This window comes from Hirsutella rhossiliensis, assembly GCF_020360975.1.
Source record: "Hirsutella rhossiliensis strain HR02 chromosome Unknown scaffold00001, whole genome shotgun sequence".
Taxonomy (NCBI): domain Eukaryota; kingdom Fungi; phylum Ascomycota; class Sordariomycetes; order Hypocreales; family Ophiocordycipitaceae; genus Hirsutella; species Hirsutella rhossiliensis.
In genome coordinates, this window is record NW_025408667.1 from 8,930,433 (window position 1) to 8,948,415 (window position 17,983).

The 17,983-nt window shown below is 34.4% G+C and overlaps 1 protein-coding gene across 1 annotated transcript; it reads right to left on the reverse strand.

The window, feature by feature from the left end:
- Positions 1-7,049: 7,049 nt before the first annotated feature.
- HRG_01187 (DDE superfamily endonuclease domain-containing protein) lies at positions 7,050-7,531 on the reverse strand (the record flags this gene model as incomplete). Its single annotated transcript, XM_044859658.1, has 4 exons — positions 7,050-7,076; positions 7,126-7,305; positions 7,353-7,465; positions 7,519-7,531. 4 exons carry the CDS (start codon positions 7,529-7,531, stop codon positions 7,050-7,052), a joined length of 333 nt encoding a protein of 110 aa, XP_044726058.1.
- Positions 7,532-17,983: the final 10,452 nt, after the last annotated feature.

The window sequence follows — 17,983 nt, forward strand, 5'->3', positions numbered from 1 at the left end:
TAATTAATAAAGAAGATCCTACTTAAAGAAGCTACTAATATCCTTTTAACTACCGAGCTTTTTACCGGTTTTTTCCTTCCTTTACAGCCGTTTCCAGTATATCCGTCTTATCTCTCGCTACTTTATACTTTCCCTTATGCCCCTACCCTCTTTTTTATACCTCTTTTTAGCTCCTTCTTCTATACTAGGTGTTTTTAGCTTCCTTAGTCCCTCTTACTAAGGGATATCTTCGAGAACTACGAAATTAGGCTACGCTTCGCGATATACCCCCTTAGCTATAGCCTGCCCTTATAGTAAGGGCATAGCTAATACGGCTTTAGGCTAGTAAGCGTATAGAGGAGGTTCTTAGCTCTATACTTCTCCCTTTACTTAAGGAAAGCAGGGGCCCTTTCGGGTCCCTAGGCTCTTTTAGACCTACTTAAGGAAAAGGGGCCTAAATAGGGGAAAGTCCTATAAGAAAGGGGGCCTTCTTTAAAGGGAAAAACCTAATTAAATCTATACGAGCCCGTAGCTCCTTTACCTACTTATCCAAATCTTAGGGCTCTATAAGAATCGTCCTATAGACCGTAGGGATAGTAGAGGAGTCGATTTTCGTTATCGTTATAAGGAAAGGTAGAAAAGTCGGTTAAAAATTAGCTTTTCTAGTAAGAGGGGTAAAAGGAAGCTATAAGGGATATAAGAAAAGTGCCTTTTATAGTAGCTAGAAGGTATAGGAATACTATTCCTCCCGGGCTTATAACTCTCGCGAAGATAGATATAAAAAATATATATAAAATATATAAAGGTAAAATTAAAAGTAAGGGGTCGGATAGGTAGGGTAGAGGGATTTAATTCTTATAGGAGCAGCAATAAAGGTAGGGGAGTAATTGTTATATTGCCTTAATTATCCTTCTTTCCTCTATCTAACGCCCCTATTTATACCCGTCTAGCATCTTAATTAATAAAGAAGATCCTACTTAAAGAAGCTACTAATATCCTTTTAACTACCGAGCTTTTTACTAGTTTTTTCCTTCCTTTATAGCCGTTTCCGGTATATCCGTCTTATCTCTTACTACTTATAATTCCCCTTATACCCCTACTCTCCTTCCTATACCTTCTTTTTAGCTCCTTCTTCTATACTAGGTGTTTTTAGCTTCCTTAGTCCCTCTTACTAAGGGATATCTTTAAGAACTACGAAATCAGGCTATGCTTCGCGATATATATAGCTACTAGTATCCCTCTACTTTCTTTAAGTTAATAAAGCTAAAGGCGAAGTTAGCTAAGGACTTTTAGTTAGTAACTCTAGTAACCTAGAAAAGGAAGAGACTAAAGCGGTTAGTTTTATATATATTATCGAGGCTAAGAACCTTAGGGAAACGTTTCTATATCTTTTAATACTATAGATAGGTCTATAATACGCCTTAAATCTTATTTTTATCGAATAGGTCGAATTAAACGTAATAAGGAAGATCGCTTACTTAAAGATACTATAAAAACGCTTATTTTACTATTATACCGCTAAGAGTTTTAAAACGGATCTTTTAGTAGTTGTTATAGATATCTTTAATATAAAAGAACGCTATTAAAGGTTTAGCTTTACGTAAGATAGTTAATATCTCTCGAGCTAATAGTGCTTTATATTAAGAGAGGTTCCGCTTAAGAGCTTACTATATATTAGTCCGCCGGCGATAAATATTATATATAGAGGGATTAAGGGAAGGCCTATAGTTATAGCGATCCTTAGTAATATAAAAATCCTACTTCTAAGCTTCCTCGTTACGTAACGCTATTATAACGAGGCGGAAGGGGCAGTTAAGCTTTTAAGTAAAAGATTTATATAGCCTAGTACTTAAAGAAGCTCGCCGCGGGCCACGATTATATATAAAGAGGAGTCGTATTATAATAGAGACCCTATTAATATCTCGCTTATATATACTTAACCGCTTAATAACCGCGGCGCTGTTCTTATAAAGGAAGCCTTAGATAAAGTTATATACCTCGTCGTAGGTTTCGAAGCCTAGGGAAGGCGGTAAGAGCGGGATCGTGTCTTTACGTTCTTAGTAGGCATCGCGGGCATTATAGGTATTATCTAACGTATTAAGGTAGGAGAGAAAGGGGTCTATCGTAGCGCTAGTAATAGCTTTAAATTTAGTATATATATATAGGTTATATATATATAGGTTATATATATATAGGTTATATATATATAGGTTATATATATAGGTTATATATATATATAGGCGGGCGTAGGCGTAGGTACGGGTATTTAAGCGGTATAAGTACTTACTAAGCGCGCGTAGTATAAATAGGCGGGGCGGGCTAGCTTTAGTATATATCTTAAAAATAGGTTAAGTATATAAATAGTAATATACTATTATATAAATAGTAATACTTATAAATAATTAATAATATCCTATATAAATACTTAGATATCTTTATAGTAGTATACTTAGATAATATCCTAATCTTCTTAGAAATATTAGAAATATATAAGGAATATATTTATAAGGTACTTTATTTACTTTAAAATATAAAGTTACTAGTTAAACTAAAGAATAGTAAGTTCTATATATAGGAAGTAGACTTCCTTAAATATACGATCTTACTAAGAGAGATATAAATATAATAAGATAAGATTAACTTAGTTTAAGAATAGCTAATACTAAAGAACGTTAAGGATATATAAAGTTTCCTAAGATTTACGAATTACTACTAACGATTTATTAAAGATTTCGGATAGATTATAATACTACTATATAACTTAATAAAGAAGGAAAAAGGATTTATATAAGACGATAAAGCTAATAAATCTTTTAAATATATTAAGACTATAATTATATAAGAACTAGTCTTAACTACCTTTAATCTAAAATAATAAATTAAACTTAAACCTAATATATTAAACTTTACTTTAAGAGTATAAATCGGATAAAAAGATAATAAAGAAAAACTACGACCGATTATATTTTATTTAAAGAAGCTATATAGTATAGAACTTAATTACTTTATTTATAATAAAGAATTCCTTATAATTATTTAAGCTTTTAAGGAACTTTTATACTACCTTTTTAAAAGTAAGTATAAAGTTAAGGTTTATATAGATTATAAAAATATCTTATACTTTATAATAATATAATAGTTAAATAGATAATAGATCCAATAAGCTAAATACTTATTAGAATTTAACTATAAAATAATTTATAAAAAGGAAATAGAAAATAGTCGAGCTAATACCCTTAGTTAATAAAGTAACTATAATATAAAGGCACTTATAGTAAAAGGATAGCTCTTAGAAATTAACGAAAACTAGAATTACTAGTAATAATAGCTAAATATAATATTTAAAGTATAACCTAATAACTTAATATACTAAAAGATCCTAAAATAAATAAAAGAATATAAAGTACTAAATAGATATAATATAGGATATTTAAAAGGTTTAATATATAAAAATAAAATCTAGATACTATTAAAATTATAAGATACAGTTATATAAGATATATATAAATATCTAATATATAGATACTAAGGAATCTAAAGAATAATAAAACGGATTAAATAATAATATAACTTCTTATAGCTTAAAGAAGTAGTATAATAAGTTATTAAAGAATATAAACTTTATATATAAAGTAAAGCTAAATAATATAAACTATATAAAGAATTATAACCGCTACTAGTACTAGAAAAACTATAGGATTTAATAGATTTTAACTATATTATAAAGCTATTATTATTAAAAGAACTTATAACTAACGTTAAGTATAATAGTATATTCGTTATTACTAAGAGACTAATAAAGTATAGATACTTCTTACTATATAAAGAAGTAAGTAATATAAAAGAGCTAGTATATATATTCCTATAAATAATTATTAGTAATTATAAAACTATTAAATAAGATTATCTTTAATAAAGAAAGTATATTTATAGCTAAGTTTTAATAAGCTCTTATAGTATAATTAAGGACTAAATATAAGCTTAGTATAGCTTATTACCTATTAATAAATAGATAAATAAAACGACTTAACTAAACACTTAAATAATATTTATAATACTATATTAGCTATAAATAAAACAATTAAGTTAAATAGCTATTAATAGCGTAACTAGCTTATAATAGCTTAGTTATAGAAATAACTAAGCTCTAATTAGTATATATTAATTATAGATATAACCTAGAAGTATTTAAGGTTATTTAATAAGGACTATAAGCGGAATAAGCGATACTATAAGTAGATTAGCTATAAAAAATATATAAAGAAATATAATAAAAACTTTAATTCGTTAAAGAACGAATATCTACTTATTATAATCGGAAATAACTATAGGGACTAATCTTTTAAGAAGGAGATATAGTCTACCTTATATAACGAAATATTAAAATAAAACGACTAAGTAATAAATTAGATTTTAAGAAACTTAGACTATTTAAGGTTAAGAAAGCTATTTTAAAAGTTAACTATTAACTTTCGCTATTAATAATAATATAGATATACCTAATATTTTATATCTTATTAGTAAAACTAGCGCTATAAAACGCTAAACTATAAGAAAAAATTAAAGTAGAATAAATACTAAATATAAGAAAATAAGGTTAGTAATAAGAGTGCCTTATTAAGTAAAAGGGATATAAACTAAAGGAAAATACCTAGGAACTACTTAAGTACTTAACTTATTATAGCTCTTTACTTTAATAATTTTACTAGAAGGTTTAAAAGGGATTAAAGGACTAAGATCTATAAACTCCTTACTAATACTAAATAAGGACTAATTTACTTTATTATAAACGCTTAATAATTATAAGCTATTTACTACCTAATACTTATATATATTAAGCGTAGGTAAAACGCTATCCTTAGTATTTACTTTTTAAATACTATAATAAAATAACCTAGAACTCTTTTCCTTTATATAATTCTAAATTTTTTAGATATAAGCTAAACGATTAATAGCGATAGATATTTACGACTAAAGGTTTATAAGCTATACTTAAAGCTCTAATAAAGCTTCCTTAGCTTCCTCCTTTTTAAAATATAGCCTATACTACTCTATTAATAGTTTAGTTATTAAAAGAAATATATTACCTACTATATATAAAAAGAATTAAAAGATACTTATAAGAAAAACCTATTAAAATACTATTATAATAAGGACGACTACTAGTAATATAATTATTATAGCGTAAAGAATTTTTAACTATTTAATAATTTATCTTCTTTACCTTAAAGTATTAAGTATATAGTATATTAGTAGGATCTTTACTTAAGTCGATATATTTATTAAGAGTAGCGCGCTTAAAGGCTTTTTAAGAACGAATTTTTAGTATATAACTAGATATACTATTAGTAGTATATCTTAAAAGGATAAAGAAATAAGGAATAATATACTTATATATAATATAATAAGGGTATATTTATATATAGTAGCTAAGGTAGTTATAGTAAGTCTTATAAATAAGACTAAAAGGAAAAAAGATATTATATTATAACTATAGCTACTAAGCCGCTAATAGTTAACTACGTTAAGTATATAATATAGTTTAATAGATAAATAGTTAGTATAACTATTTAATAGATATAAGATTAAGGGGATTATAAAGATCTAAGTAATCTAAGATTAATAAGATTACTACGCTCTATATAATCTAATATTAAGGATTATAGCTAGGCCTATAATCTAAGGGTAGTCTTTATAGGTATATATAGCTACTTACTTTTACTCCTTTAAATAGATAGCTCGATAGCTTTTAATATAATTATTACGATCTTTATTATAATCTTATCTTTTATTCTAATTACTTAATTACTTAGTTATAGCGTATAGTCTATAACTTCTAACTTATTACTAATATAATATACTTATTATTACTTAGACTATACTTTATTATATCTATTAATATAGACCCCTTAATAGGTTTATCCCTTAAGAATAATACTAGCCGTTATACTTATAGACCTCTTTAATAAGGGATTTATTAAGGCTAGCTCTTTTAAAGTAGCGGCTTTAATCCTATTTATATAAAAGCTAAGGGGGGGACTTTACTTCTATATAGACTACTAAGCGTTAAACGTAATTATACGCCTAGACCGGTACCCCCTCCTACTTATAAGAGAGACCCTTTATAACCTAATAAAGGTAAAGTAGTTTATAAAGCTTAACGTTATCTAAACGTTCTGTAAGGTATAAATAGTATATAAGGAGGAGTAAAAGATAGCGTTCTATATAAGATATAGCTTATTTAAGTAGATAGTTACCCCCTTTAACTTAGTAGGTACCCTAGCTATATTTTAACGTTATATTAACTAAGTACTTAAGGGTTCCCTTAATAAGTTTACGTTTATATATATAGATAATATTCTTATCTATTTAAGTAGGAGCTATAAAGACTACCATGCCCCACCCCCCTTTCGGTAACACCCACCTTTCGGTAGCGCAATTGAAAAATTCTCCACCAAAAGTCTACCATTTGAACTACATGAAATATCTGGGAATGGCTTCCTCAGCCACCAAAGCTTCACTGAGAGTCATGAACCGTCTGTTCGGGTTCGGAATTGCTCTCCTCTTCTTGCCTCTCTGCAGCCGGGCCACTTCTTCCTCTAGCTTCGCGATTCTGTTGCTGTGCTCGGCAAGCGTCTGTTCTTGGGCTTCAAAGCCTCTAGCTATCACGGCGTATCGTCTCCGGGTGCCAGGAGTCTTGTTCTTTCCGAAATCGCGAATCTGGCGGCTGTTTCTTGGCGTATCATCAGAACCCAAAATAGCGCGGACTTTGGAGACGTCTCTACAATGTCCGCGTGAATTTCTGGATGCCGCAATGCCTTGGATCGTGAGATCGGCCAATTCCCAGTGACCCTCCAGCCGGACAATATATTCTTTGCCGTCATTCCAACCTCGCGCGCTTTAGCATATGCCCGTATAAAATTGACCTTATGAACAGGCGCAGAATCGGTCAAACAGGTCAATTTCTGAAGTTCTTTCCGGTAAGCTGCCTTGGAGGCATTGAATACACCGTTATCTAACGGCTGGAGGCCATGAGCAGTGGGCAGGAAGGTAACAGCAATAAACGTTGTTCAAAAGCATGTGGCCATCCATGCATCCTGGTCTCGGTTAACAGTAATTCCTACAGAGGTGGATAAAGAAACGCACCGTTGCATGACTTCCATGTCCATCTAATATGATCAGTCTAGCATCTGAGGCATCGGCTGGTCGCGTCTGGGGCAAATAGACCCTCTCAAGCCACTCAATAGCGATATGGTTGTCCGTCCATCCGTTGGGCGACGTTATGTAATGCCAGTCGGCTATTTTGCCGAATTCCGTCAAGAACCACTGTTTCTGAAGCTCTTTGCCCTTAAAGATAATGCCAGGGTAAGGACACGGCCGTCCGCGGTGATAGCTTCAATAAATGAGGTCCAGTTGCGGGACTGTGGCCCTTTCAGAAGGGCCTTCCGTTTTGGGTCTGCACTCCCAACCACAAGACTATCCAAACCTGGCAAAAGAGTCTGGTTAGTAAAAGTAATGAAAGACAAGCCAAATACTCACCAAAGCCAGACATAATACCGCCTTCGTCAACATTCACGGTATTTTCTGGTTTAATCCATCCATACTCCTTTTCCTGATATCGAAGAACCAGTGAACCGCCCGAGGCGTAAAAGCATTAAATCGGTTAGCTTCCTGACGTCTCCCACGCTTGTTCTTGATGTCCGGATGGCGATTGATGAATTTAGAGACCCAGTTGCGCCCCACTGTCCGCTCGTTGTTCAGTTGCTTTATAAGAGCCTCCACACATGCGCGGATCTGACTGTGGGAGGAGCATAGCCGAGAGACTCTTGGCGGAGGATCCAAGAAACCAAGCGAGCTTCCTGAGACTTACTCAAGAGTTGACGAGGCTGGATCTGATCAGCCAGGGCTACCTGGCCTTTGAGTCTGTCGGAAATAGACTGCTGAGGTATGTCATACTTTTGGGCGGCGCGGTACTGCGACAAGCCGTTTTTTGTGACATCAATTATCGCATTAGCCATAATATCCTCCGTATAAATACGTCGAGGCCGCTTTAAGGTTATTTTGGTCATGTGGTGGAGGAATAACGAGAAGAATCATCGTCAGGAGGCGGAAGGAGATTAGGGGTTGGATGGTAATTTCGCGTGCAAGGTACGCACAGGCCGCAGACCCTGTACAAACATTCAACCATCGAAAAGTAGAATTCAATCAATCCACTATCTACTCCAAGTGACGGCTTGTGAATATCTTCAAAGCTGGCTGGAATCCGTGTAAGTGAAATTGATGGTTTTTGGTGGGGATATTTTCTAATGCGCTACCGAAAGGTGGGTGTTACCGAAAGGGGGGTGGGGCATGGTATATATAAAAGGTATAGAAGGTATTAAACCGCTTAGTAGAGTATAGCTTATACTTAAACCTAGATAAATATAAATTTAGTATTAAGCGCGTTAAATACCTTAGCTTTATTATTATTATATATATAGGTATATAAGTAAACTTAGCTAAGATCTAAGCTATCCGCGACTAAGTAACCCCGATATTATAATAAGGTATATAAAGCTTCCTTAGCTCTATTAACTACTACTAGGTCTTTATTAAGGGGTTCTTATAGATTATACTACCGCTTAATAAGCTAATAAGGGATAGGGTCCCCCTCTCCTTAGACCTATATAGGTAGAGGCGTTCTAAGCCCTTAAAGACTTATTCTTATAAGCCCTAATACTACTATAGTAGGACTTTAATAATCCCTTAACTATAAAAGTAGATTATAGCGGCTATATACTTAAGGGAACCCTATCTTAAGAAGTAGAAAGGTAAAAGAGGCCTATAACGTTCTACTTATATAAGCTTATTATAGTAAAAAGGAACTACTTAATCTATAATAAAGAGATATTAGCGATTATTAGCTACCTTAAGTAGTAGTAAGTAGAGCTCTATAACTATAAGAGCTTTAAGATCCTGAAAGACTATAAGAACCTTAAATACTTTATAACTTAATAGTATCTCTTAAAGTAGTAGGCGCGCTAAGTAAAGTATCTCTTATACTTTTAGTTCTATATTAAGTATAGACTAAGTAAGGAGGCTATAGTCTTAAACGCTTTCTTATAAAGAGAGTAGGATTAGCCTACCTCCATAAACCTTAATATAAGATATATATAAATAATCCTAGATAAGGCGCTCTAGACTTACCTTAGCGCTACTCTATTAAGTATAAAAGGTAACCCCTTAAGAGCGGCCGGGGTCCTAGCCCCCCTTAAGGGTACGCTTAACGTCCCTCGGCGTATCTTTTAAGATAAATAGCTCTAACGCCTATAAGACTAGCTAGCGGTATAAGATAGTATATATATAAGCGTACGCTACGCTATAAAAGTAAGGGCGCGCTCCCTTAACTATAGCCTTAGGTTAAAAGTCTAAGTAGGCGACTACTATATTAACCCCTATAGCTACCTTTATTATAAGGGCAAGCTATAGGTCCTAGGCGCGCTAGCGACGACGGAGGCTATAGCTAGGGCGGCCCCCTTAAAAGTTAAAGAGTAAGATAGGTTAAGAGGGCGGATTATATAAATAATTTATAACTTAAGCGTAATCGGCTATCTTAGCTATAAGGGCACGCTAATACTAATTAGCTAGGACTTTTACTAGCCGCTTATAGTACTATATATCTACTATTTTATTTATAACTATAATATTTAAGGCCGCTTAAAGATATAGTAAGCGCTTAAGAAGGGGCTATTAAAGTTACTACTAGTCCTTAACTAATTATATATATATATATATATAGACTTTATTATAGACCTCCCTTTTATAGCGGGCGGTAACTATAATCTCTAAGTAATTAAGGACCGTTTAAGTAAGGAAATAATACTAAAGCTAATACTATCTATAAAAGTAAAGATATATACTAAGCGCTTCCTTTAGTACTACGCTTACTTTTATTAGTAGCTAGCTTTAATTACTAATAATAAGGGTATTAATTAAACCGGCCGCTTTTAATAGTACCTTTATAAGCTACTTTAAGTTACTTAGTTACTAAGTATAGCCTACTACTTATAGATTAATAAGGGGCTTAAATGCTTTAACTAAGAAGTATAAGCTTACCTTTAAAGGGTAATAGCTTATAACTAAGTAAACTAAGATAAGTAGCTTCCTATACCTTAGATAACTATTAATAGTAAGTTAAACTCCTTTATTAATATATCTTTCTTCCTTAGGCTATATAAGTTTAAACCGCCGTTAGTATAGCCTATTACTATAAATATAAGCGCGGAGCGCTACCTAGCTAGCTCCTTAAAGGGTAAGGCGTCTACTTTTATTTAAAAGCTATAATAAGTTATAGAGTTTTACTAATCCTTAATAGTATCTACTACTTAAGACTAAGAGCGATAGGCTAATAAGTTAAGGGATCTTATAGATAGGTTTATAGCAGGGGATAAGGTCTAGCTAGCCCTTTATAACTATAGGTTAATAAGGCTAAAAAAGAAGCTTAACTAACTATACGCTAAGTATATAGTAAAGAAGGTACTAAGTTTATAGATTATAGAGCTAGAAGGGCTACCCTTTAGTATCTATAGTATAATTAATATTAACCTCTTTTATCGCGCTACTATAGACCCCTTACTAAGCTAAGAGATAGCGGATCCTTAACTAGCCGCTATCCTTATTAAAGGAGAGGAGGAGTTTTTAATAAAGGAGTTATAAGTAGCCTATTAAAAGAATATAGGCCGCGGTAAGAGGTATAAAGTCCTCGTTAAGTAGCGCGGCTACTAAGACTTAATATAGGAGCTAGCTTCTAAGTTTAAGGGCGCGGTAGCTTTAAATAAGTTTAAGGCCTTTTATAGGCTAGTAAAAGAGAACGATAGCCTAGTAAGAGAAGCTACCCCCTTAGTAGTAAAGCAGCTAGTACCTTAAGATATAAGAGAGACTACGCCCTACCCTTAAGAAAGTAGTAAGGTACTAAGCCTATAGTAGTCGCTATACTAGTATAAGCTATAAGTATATATTATAGATACTATAACTATAGATAATAAGCGGGGTATACTTAGGTCGGCGGTAGTATAAAAAAATCGTATTAGCCCTTATAAGTGCGCTTAAGGGCGTATAAACTAAGCCTAGTAGGCCTTTTTCTTTAGCGGGGTCTTAACTATTAAACGGTTATCCTTATCCTCCTCCTTATCTTCTTCCCTATCCTCCTCCTTATCCTCCTCCTTATCCTCCTCCTTATCCTCCTCCTTATCCTCCTTCTTATCCTCCTCCTTATCCTCCTCCTTAGCGTAAGGCGTAGCCCTAGCCTTAAGGGCGTAGATCTAGCCTTTTAAGCTACCTAGCTAAGTAGCGACGGCGGTAGCGTTAAGGATAGTAGCGGCGGCGGCGGCGGTGCCGGTAGTAGTAGAGGCGGCGGCGGTAGAGGTAGTAGGGGCAGCTAGGGTAGCGGCGACGGTGCCTCTAAGAGAGAGAGAGTTAGCGCTATTATTACGACTATAGTTAGCGGGCTATAAGAGAGCTAGCTATATTTATATAATAAGGCGGCTTAGGATAAGAAGTTACTTAGGCTTAGCTTACTTAGAGTATACGTAAGCTAAGTAAGCTTTATATAAATAGATTACTACTTAGGAGTATAGCTTATAAGTAAGCTATAGTAAGCTATAAATAGGATTATAGCTAGGACTATAATCTAAGGATAGTCTTTATAATTATATATAGCTACTTACTTTTACTCTTTTAGATAAATAGGTTAATAGCTTTTAATATATTATAATTAATACGATCTTTATTATAATTCTATCTTTAATTCCGATTACTTAATTACTTAGTTATAGTCTATAGTCTATAACCTCTAACTTATTACTAACGTAATATATATATTATTACTTAGACTACGCCCTATTATATCTATTAATATAAACCCCTTAATAGGTTTATCCCTTAAAAATAATACTAGTTATTATACGTTAAAAGCTCTTTTTTAATATAATACTATGTTACTCTAAGTAATATCGTAACTATTAATATACCTATATAGTAAACTAGATTAACTAACTTTAGAGCTACTATTTCCCCTTAGGATATAATACGCAAAATTATCGCCCTTTAATATAAGGTATAGTTATCTCGAAGCGTAGCCTAATTTCGTAGTTCTCGGAGACATACCTTAGTAAGAGGGACCTAGGAAGCTAAAAAACACCTAGTATAAAAGAGGGAAGAAGGAGCTAAAAAGAGGTATAAAAAGGAGGGTAGGGGTATAAGGGGAAGCAGAAGTAGCGATAGCTTCCTATAGAGGTAGTAAGAGATAAGACGGATATACCGGCAACGGCTAGAAAGGAGGGGAAAAACCTATAAAAAGCTCGGTAGTTAAAAGGACATTAATAGCTTCTTTAAGTAGGATCTTCTTTATTAATTAAGATACTAGATAGGTATAAAGAGGGGCGTTAAATAAAGGAAAGAAGGAGAATTAAGGCAATATAATAATAACTCCCTTACCTTTATTACTGCCCCCGTAAGAATTAAATCTCTCTGCCCTGCCTATCTAACCCCTTACTTTTAATTTTACCTTCGTGTATTTTTATATACTTCTTATATCTCTCTTCGCGAGAGTTATAAGCCCGGGAGGAATAGAATTCCTATACCTTCCGGCTACTATAAAAGGCACCTTTCTTATATCCCTCCTAGCTTCCTTTTACCCCTCTTACTAGAAAAGCCGATTTTTAACCGACTTTTCTACCCCTACTCTTCTATAACGATATCGAAAAACGACTCCTCTACCATCCCTACGGTCTATAGGACGATTCTAGTAGAGCCCTAAGATTAGGATAAATAGGTAAAGGAGCTATAGGCTCGTATAAATAGAACTATCTATAATTTAGTCTTCTCTAATATGTAGGACCCTCTTAAGCCCCCTCTTTATCTTAGGGCAACGGAATTTATAGAGGGAGCTTCCCTCTTCTCTAAGCTAACCTCTATATAGCAAAGAGCCTTTTCTACTACCTTAGGTAACTACGAGAGTTATCGTAAGGAATACCTTTATAAGACGAAGCTACTAACTACTATATATATAGCGATAACGGAATCCGTTAGTACCGTAAAGCTAATTACTCTTTAAGAGGAAGAGACTCTAAGGTAGTAGCTTTTAAAGCTTAAGACCTTAATAGCTCCCTTAAGGGGCTATATAACTAACCGTATTAGGAAGACCTATACGGCCTACCTAGGAGCCTTTTCTACTAGGAACCTACTAGCTTCTTTATAGCTAGCTAAGTAAAAAGAAATCCTCGAGGAAGCTAACTAATACTTCCTTATAGAAGCTCTTTCCGGCTAGTAGCTATAAGATATATCTCTGCTAATAAAGCCTATTAGTAACGGTTACTCGACTATCTTTTGAGAAGCTAGCTAGGAACTAAACGAAGAAGCTACTCGAGTATAATAATAAGCAGTCTTATTCCTTTATAGCTAGCACTCGACCTAGACGGTTCGACCTATAGCCCCTATTACTACGGCCCCTGCTACTGCTACTATAGCTATTGCTCCTTTAGCTCCTCCTCTCTCGAGAGCATTAACACCGTCTTTAACGGCTGCCCTAGGCCCGGCCCCGGCTCCGCTAATTGCTTTAGGCCCGGCCCCGGTCCCGTTAGTTAGACCGGCCCGACTAGTCCCTTAATAGACCTTTTAGTCCGTTAGTCGAAAAATTAAGGAACTAGTCGAAATCGAACCTCTTTATTAAAATTAGTAATAAGGGGTAAAAAGGGGGGGTTTTTAGGCAGACCTTCTAAAAAAGGATAAGGATTCCTCGAAGAGATAACGTACGAGGAGGAATCGACCTACCTACTAAGTATATAAAAAGCCCTATCGGCTAGAAGACTACTAGTAGGTCTTTAAGGAAAACCGACTTAAAGGAGTTAACCCTTTAAAGAGGCTATAAGAAATAGTATAATAGTCTCTTAAGGAGGACCCCTCGTTATAGAAGAAGATAGACGAGATTCGGGTTACTAAGAAATAGTAACTAACGCCGCTGCCCTTATTTAAGCCGTAAATTTAAGGGAAAATCGTTAGTATAGTAAATCCGGCCTTTATCTTTCCTACGGATTAATAAGGCTAAGACTAACCGTTAGAGCCCTCTAACTATCCCCTATAAAAATCAGCTATCCTTAACTCCGGTACTTCCCTTAATATCTATAATATACTCTTATAATTCTAGTCCTTTAAGAAGGCATAAAAGGAATATTTATATTAGTAGGGAATTAACCGTATAGATAAAGGGATACGGAAGGGTTAATTTTACGATAAAATTACCTAACGGGTCTATATAAATTCTTCGATAAAAAAGGGTAGCTTTTACCCTCGATTTTTAACGAGCCTAATTTCCTTCCGCTTTCTTTAAAAGGAAGGAATCTTCTAGGATATAACGTCTAAGCCTACGAGGCTAGTCTAGAAGAATTAGACTATTAGGCTTATTAAGGAGAAATTCGGTTAATTTATTCTCGAATTCCGACCTATCCTTAGAAAGGAATTACTTAAGAAGTTAGCTTTCCCTACTAAGAGGAATAGGTCTACTATAAAGGACCTTCTTCCGGCAGCCTAAGGAGACGGCCTTTTTTAGTACGTATAACTTAGTTACCTAGGTCCCCTAGCTTTATATAAGCTAGGCCTATAATAGGGCGTATAAATAAGGGGCCTAAAGACCGTCGAATATAAATACTATAGCTAAGGAAAGACTAGGAGACGAATTTCTAGACGAACCCCTTTATAGCTAGACTAGCTATATAAGGAAATTTAGGTCGACTAGACCGACGTCTTTAAGGACTAGGAAAGCTTCGTTAAGGTAATATTTTTTATAGACGCCTTTTTAAGGATAGTTTTCCCCTATTTCTTACGGACCTACCTAAGTAAGTATAACTAGTCTACCCTCTAAGACTTCGTTAACTAAATATAATCCTACTTCGGCTATAAGGTAAAGAAGATACGGTCTAATAGAGAGCTATTTACGAATAATATCTTAAATTAGCTTCGAAAAAAGGGCATTTTACCCCTCCTATTAACACCGAATACCTAGGCCTAGAACGGAGGGGTAGAAAGATTAAGGGGTGCTATAATAGAAAGGGCCTATATAATAAGACTTACTATAAAGCTTCCCTATAACCTTTAAAGGGAAGTCGTTAAGACCGCCTATTACCTTTAGAACCGGACCCTAAGGGACCCTAGGGGCCTAAGGGACTATAGGGACCTAGAGACTTTTATTAAGACCTAAGGAATAGACTAGAAATCCCTACTTAAGCTCTTTACGAAAAAGAGGGCCTCGCTAGCCTACCTTCGTGCTTATAGCTATAAGGTATACGCTATAACTACCGATATATAGCTAAAAAGAAAGAAGAAAAGAAAGCTTAATCCTAGAGCCTTTATTAGTTACCTTATCGGCTATAATTCTACGAATATCTTCCGGATCTAGATTCCTCTTCTATAGAAGGTTATTTTAACTAAGGATATAATTTTCGACGAATCTAGCTTCTTTAACGGAAAGAGGGATTAATAGCCCCTCTTAGTCTTATAACGACAGCTAATTTAGAAGATTTAAATCCCCCCTTCCTAATAGTCTAAAGAAGAGGCCCTAGATAAGGAAATAGAAGAAGAAACTAATATCGAAGTAGTTAAGGATAACGCCGACTTTAAAGAAGAGGAAGCTACTAGATTAGATAATCTAAACAAAGAAGGAGACTATAGGAAAGCGGTAGAGCTAGAATACGCTTACCTCCCTACGCCTCCTCTTATATAAGAAGAAGATCTAGAAGTAGCTTTCTTTATTAGTCTTCCCGTCTCGACCCTTAAGGGGGTAGGAAAGGCACCTCTCTTAAAGGATTACCCGGCTGCCTTTTTATCCCTACTTCGAGAAGTAAAGGAAGGTATAAGGCCCGATATAAAAGAAGACTAGTTTCTCTCTTATTTCGATCGTTTTTCCGACTTCTATTTAATGCTTATAAAAGACGGTTCTTATAGAGCATTTATAGCAGGCCGGGTTTTTAAGCCTCTATTAGTAAGGAAGGTATATAAAAGAGACCTCCCGGACCTACTAGTAAACTAAAAGTAGCTAGAAAGATACCCTTTTAGAGACTAGTTTTTCTAGGCCTAGAAAGACTACCTAGCCTTATATAAAGAGATAGGGTCTTTCGAAGAGGTCCTTAAGGAAAAGGTAAGAGGAAAATAGGTCCTTAGCTATAAGTAGGTCTTTATCTATAAGACTAATAAATATAGCTTCCTTTAAAAGTATAAAGCCTAGCTAGTTATTTATAGGAACTAGTAAGAAAAAGTAGATCTTTCTACTAGGGCAACTACCTTAGTAGGGATATCTTTTCGGACCCTTATAGCTATAGTAGTAGAATTTAACCTTAAGCTCGATTAAATAGATATAGTTAACGCTTTTATTAACTGCCTACTTAAGAAAGAAGAAGTTATCTATATACGCCTTTTACTAGGCTTTTAATAGCTAGGAAAGGTTCTACGGCTTAGGAAAGCTCTATATAGACTATAAAGATTACCCCTTCTTTAGTAATAGTATTTAATAGGTTCCCTCGAAGCCTTAGGCTTTAAGAAAGTCCCTTAGGAAACGTATATAATATAGAAGGGTAAAATCACGGTCTTCTTTTACGTCGACGATATTATCTAGGCCTACCTAAAAGAGGAAGAAGTAACTACTAGGGAGGCTATAAAAGGCCTAAAATAAAGGTATAAGATAACTAAGCTAGGGGAGCTAAAGTAGTTCCTAGGGATACGAATCCTTTAAAATAAATCCTAATAAACTATCTAGCTTACTTAGGACGCCTATATCGATAAGGTCGCTTATAAATTCCTCCTTAATTCCCTCGATAAGAAGCTTCCCTTTACGCCTATATTAAATAAAGAGCTTTTACTTAATCCGTCCTTTTAAGCTAGGGAGTAAGAGAAACACTAATATTAATAGAATATAGGCTCCTTGCTTTTTTTAGCTATATCTATAAGACCGGATATCTCCTTTATAGTCTCCTAGCTAGCTAGGCATAACTAGGATCCTAGCCCTAGGCATTAAGAAGTAGTAGATAGAGCTATCCTTTATCTTTATTTAACGAGATTATATAGTCTATGCCTAGGAGGGTAGGGAAGGAAACTAGCTACCGAAATCTTCCTCTATTTAAGCGATTCGTCCTTTATAGACAATTTATTAGATAGAAAGAGCTTATAGGGGTATATTATATCCCTTTTTAGAGGAACTATTACTTAGAGAGCTTTAAAGTAAGCTACTATTACGACTTTAAGTATAAAGGCAGAGCTACTAGCTCTTTTAGAAGCGTTAAAAGAAGCGATTTTCCTTAGCCGGCTACTAATATCTTTATAACTATAAATTCCGTCCCCGTTAGCTATAGAATATAATAATACGTAGACTATACGAATTCTTATAAAGGAAAATAATAAGCTATCGACCTAGCTACGGTATATCGATATCTACTAGTATTAGTTACGCTAAGAGGTCTAAAGGGGACTAATTTCCGTCCGTTAGGTTCTAACGGTATTAATAAAAGCCGACGGTCTTATAAAGCCCTTACCGAAGTAGAAGCTAGCTGTCTTTTTATAGTAAATTAGGCTAGAAGACGTTCGAGAAAAGCTATCCTTAGAGGCCCGCCTTAAGAGTCTATAAGAGGAGCTAATAGCCTATATAAGAAGGTATCGTCTATAGCTAAAGAAAAGAAAGAGATTTTTCCCTTTAAAGGGCCCCCTATTTAATTAGGTTTTTCCCTTCTAAGAAGGCCCCCTTTCTTATAGGACTTTCCCCTCTTTAGGCCCTTTTTCCTTAAGTAGGTCTAAAAGAGCCTAGGGACCTAAAAGGGCCCCTACTTTCCTTAAGTAAAGGGAGAAGTATAGAGCTAAGAACCTACTCTATACGCTTACTAGCCCGAAGCCGTATTAGCTATACCCTTAAGGGGTAGGCTATAGCTAAGGGGGTATATCGCGAAGCGTAGCTTAATTTTATAGTTCTTAGAGATATCCCTTAGTA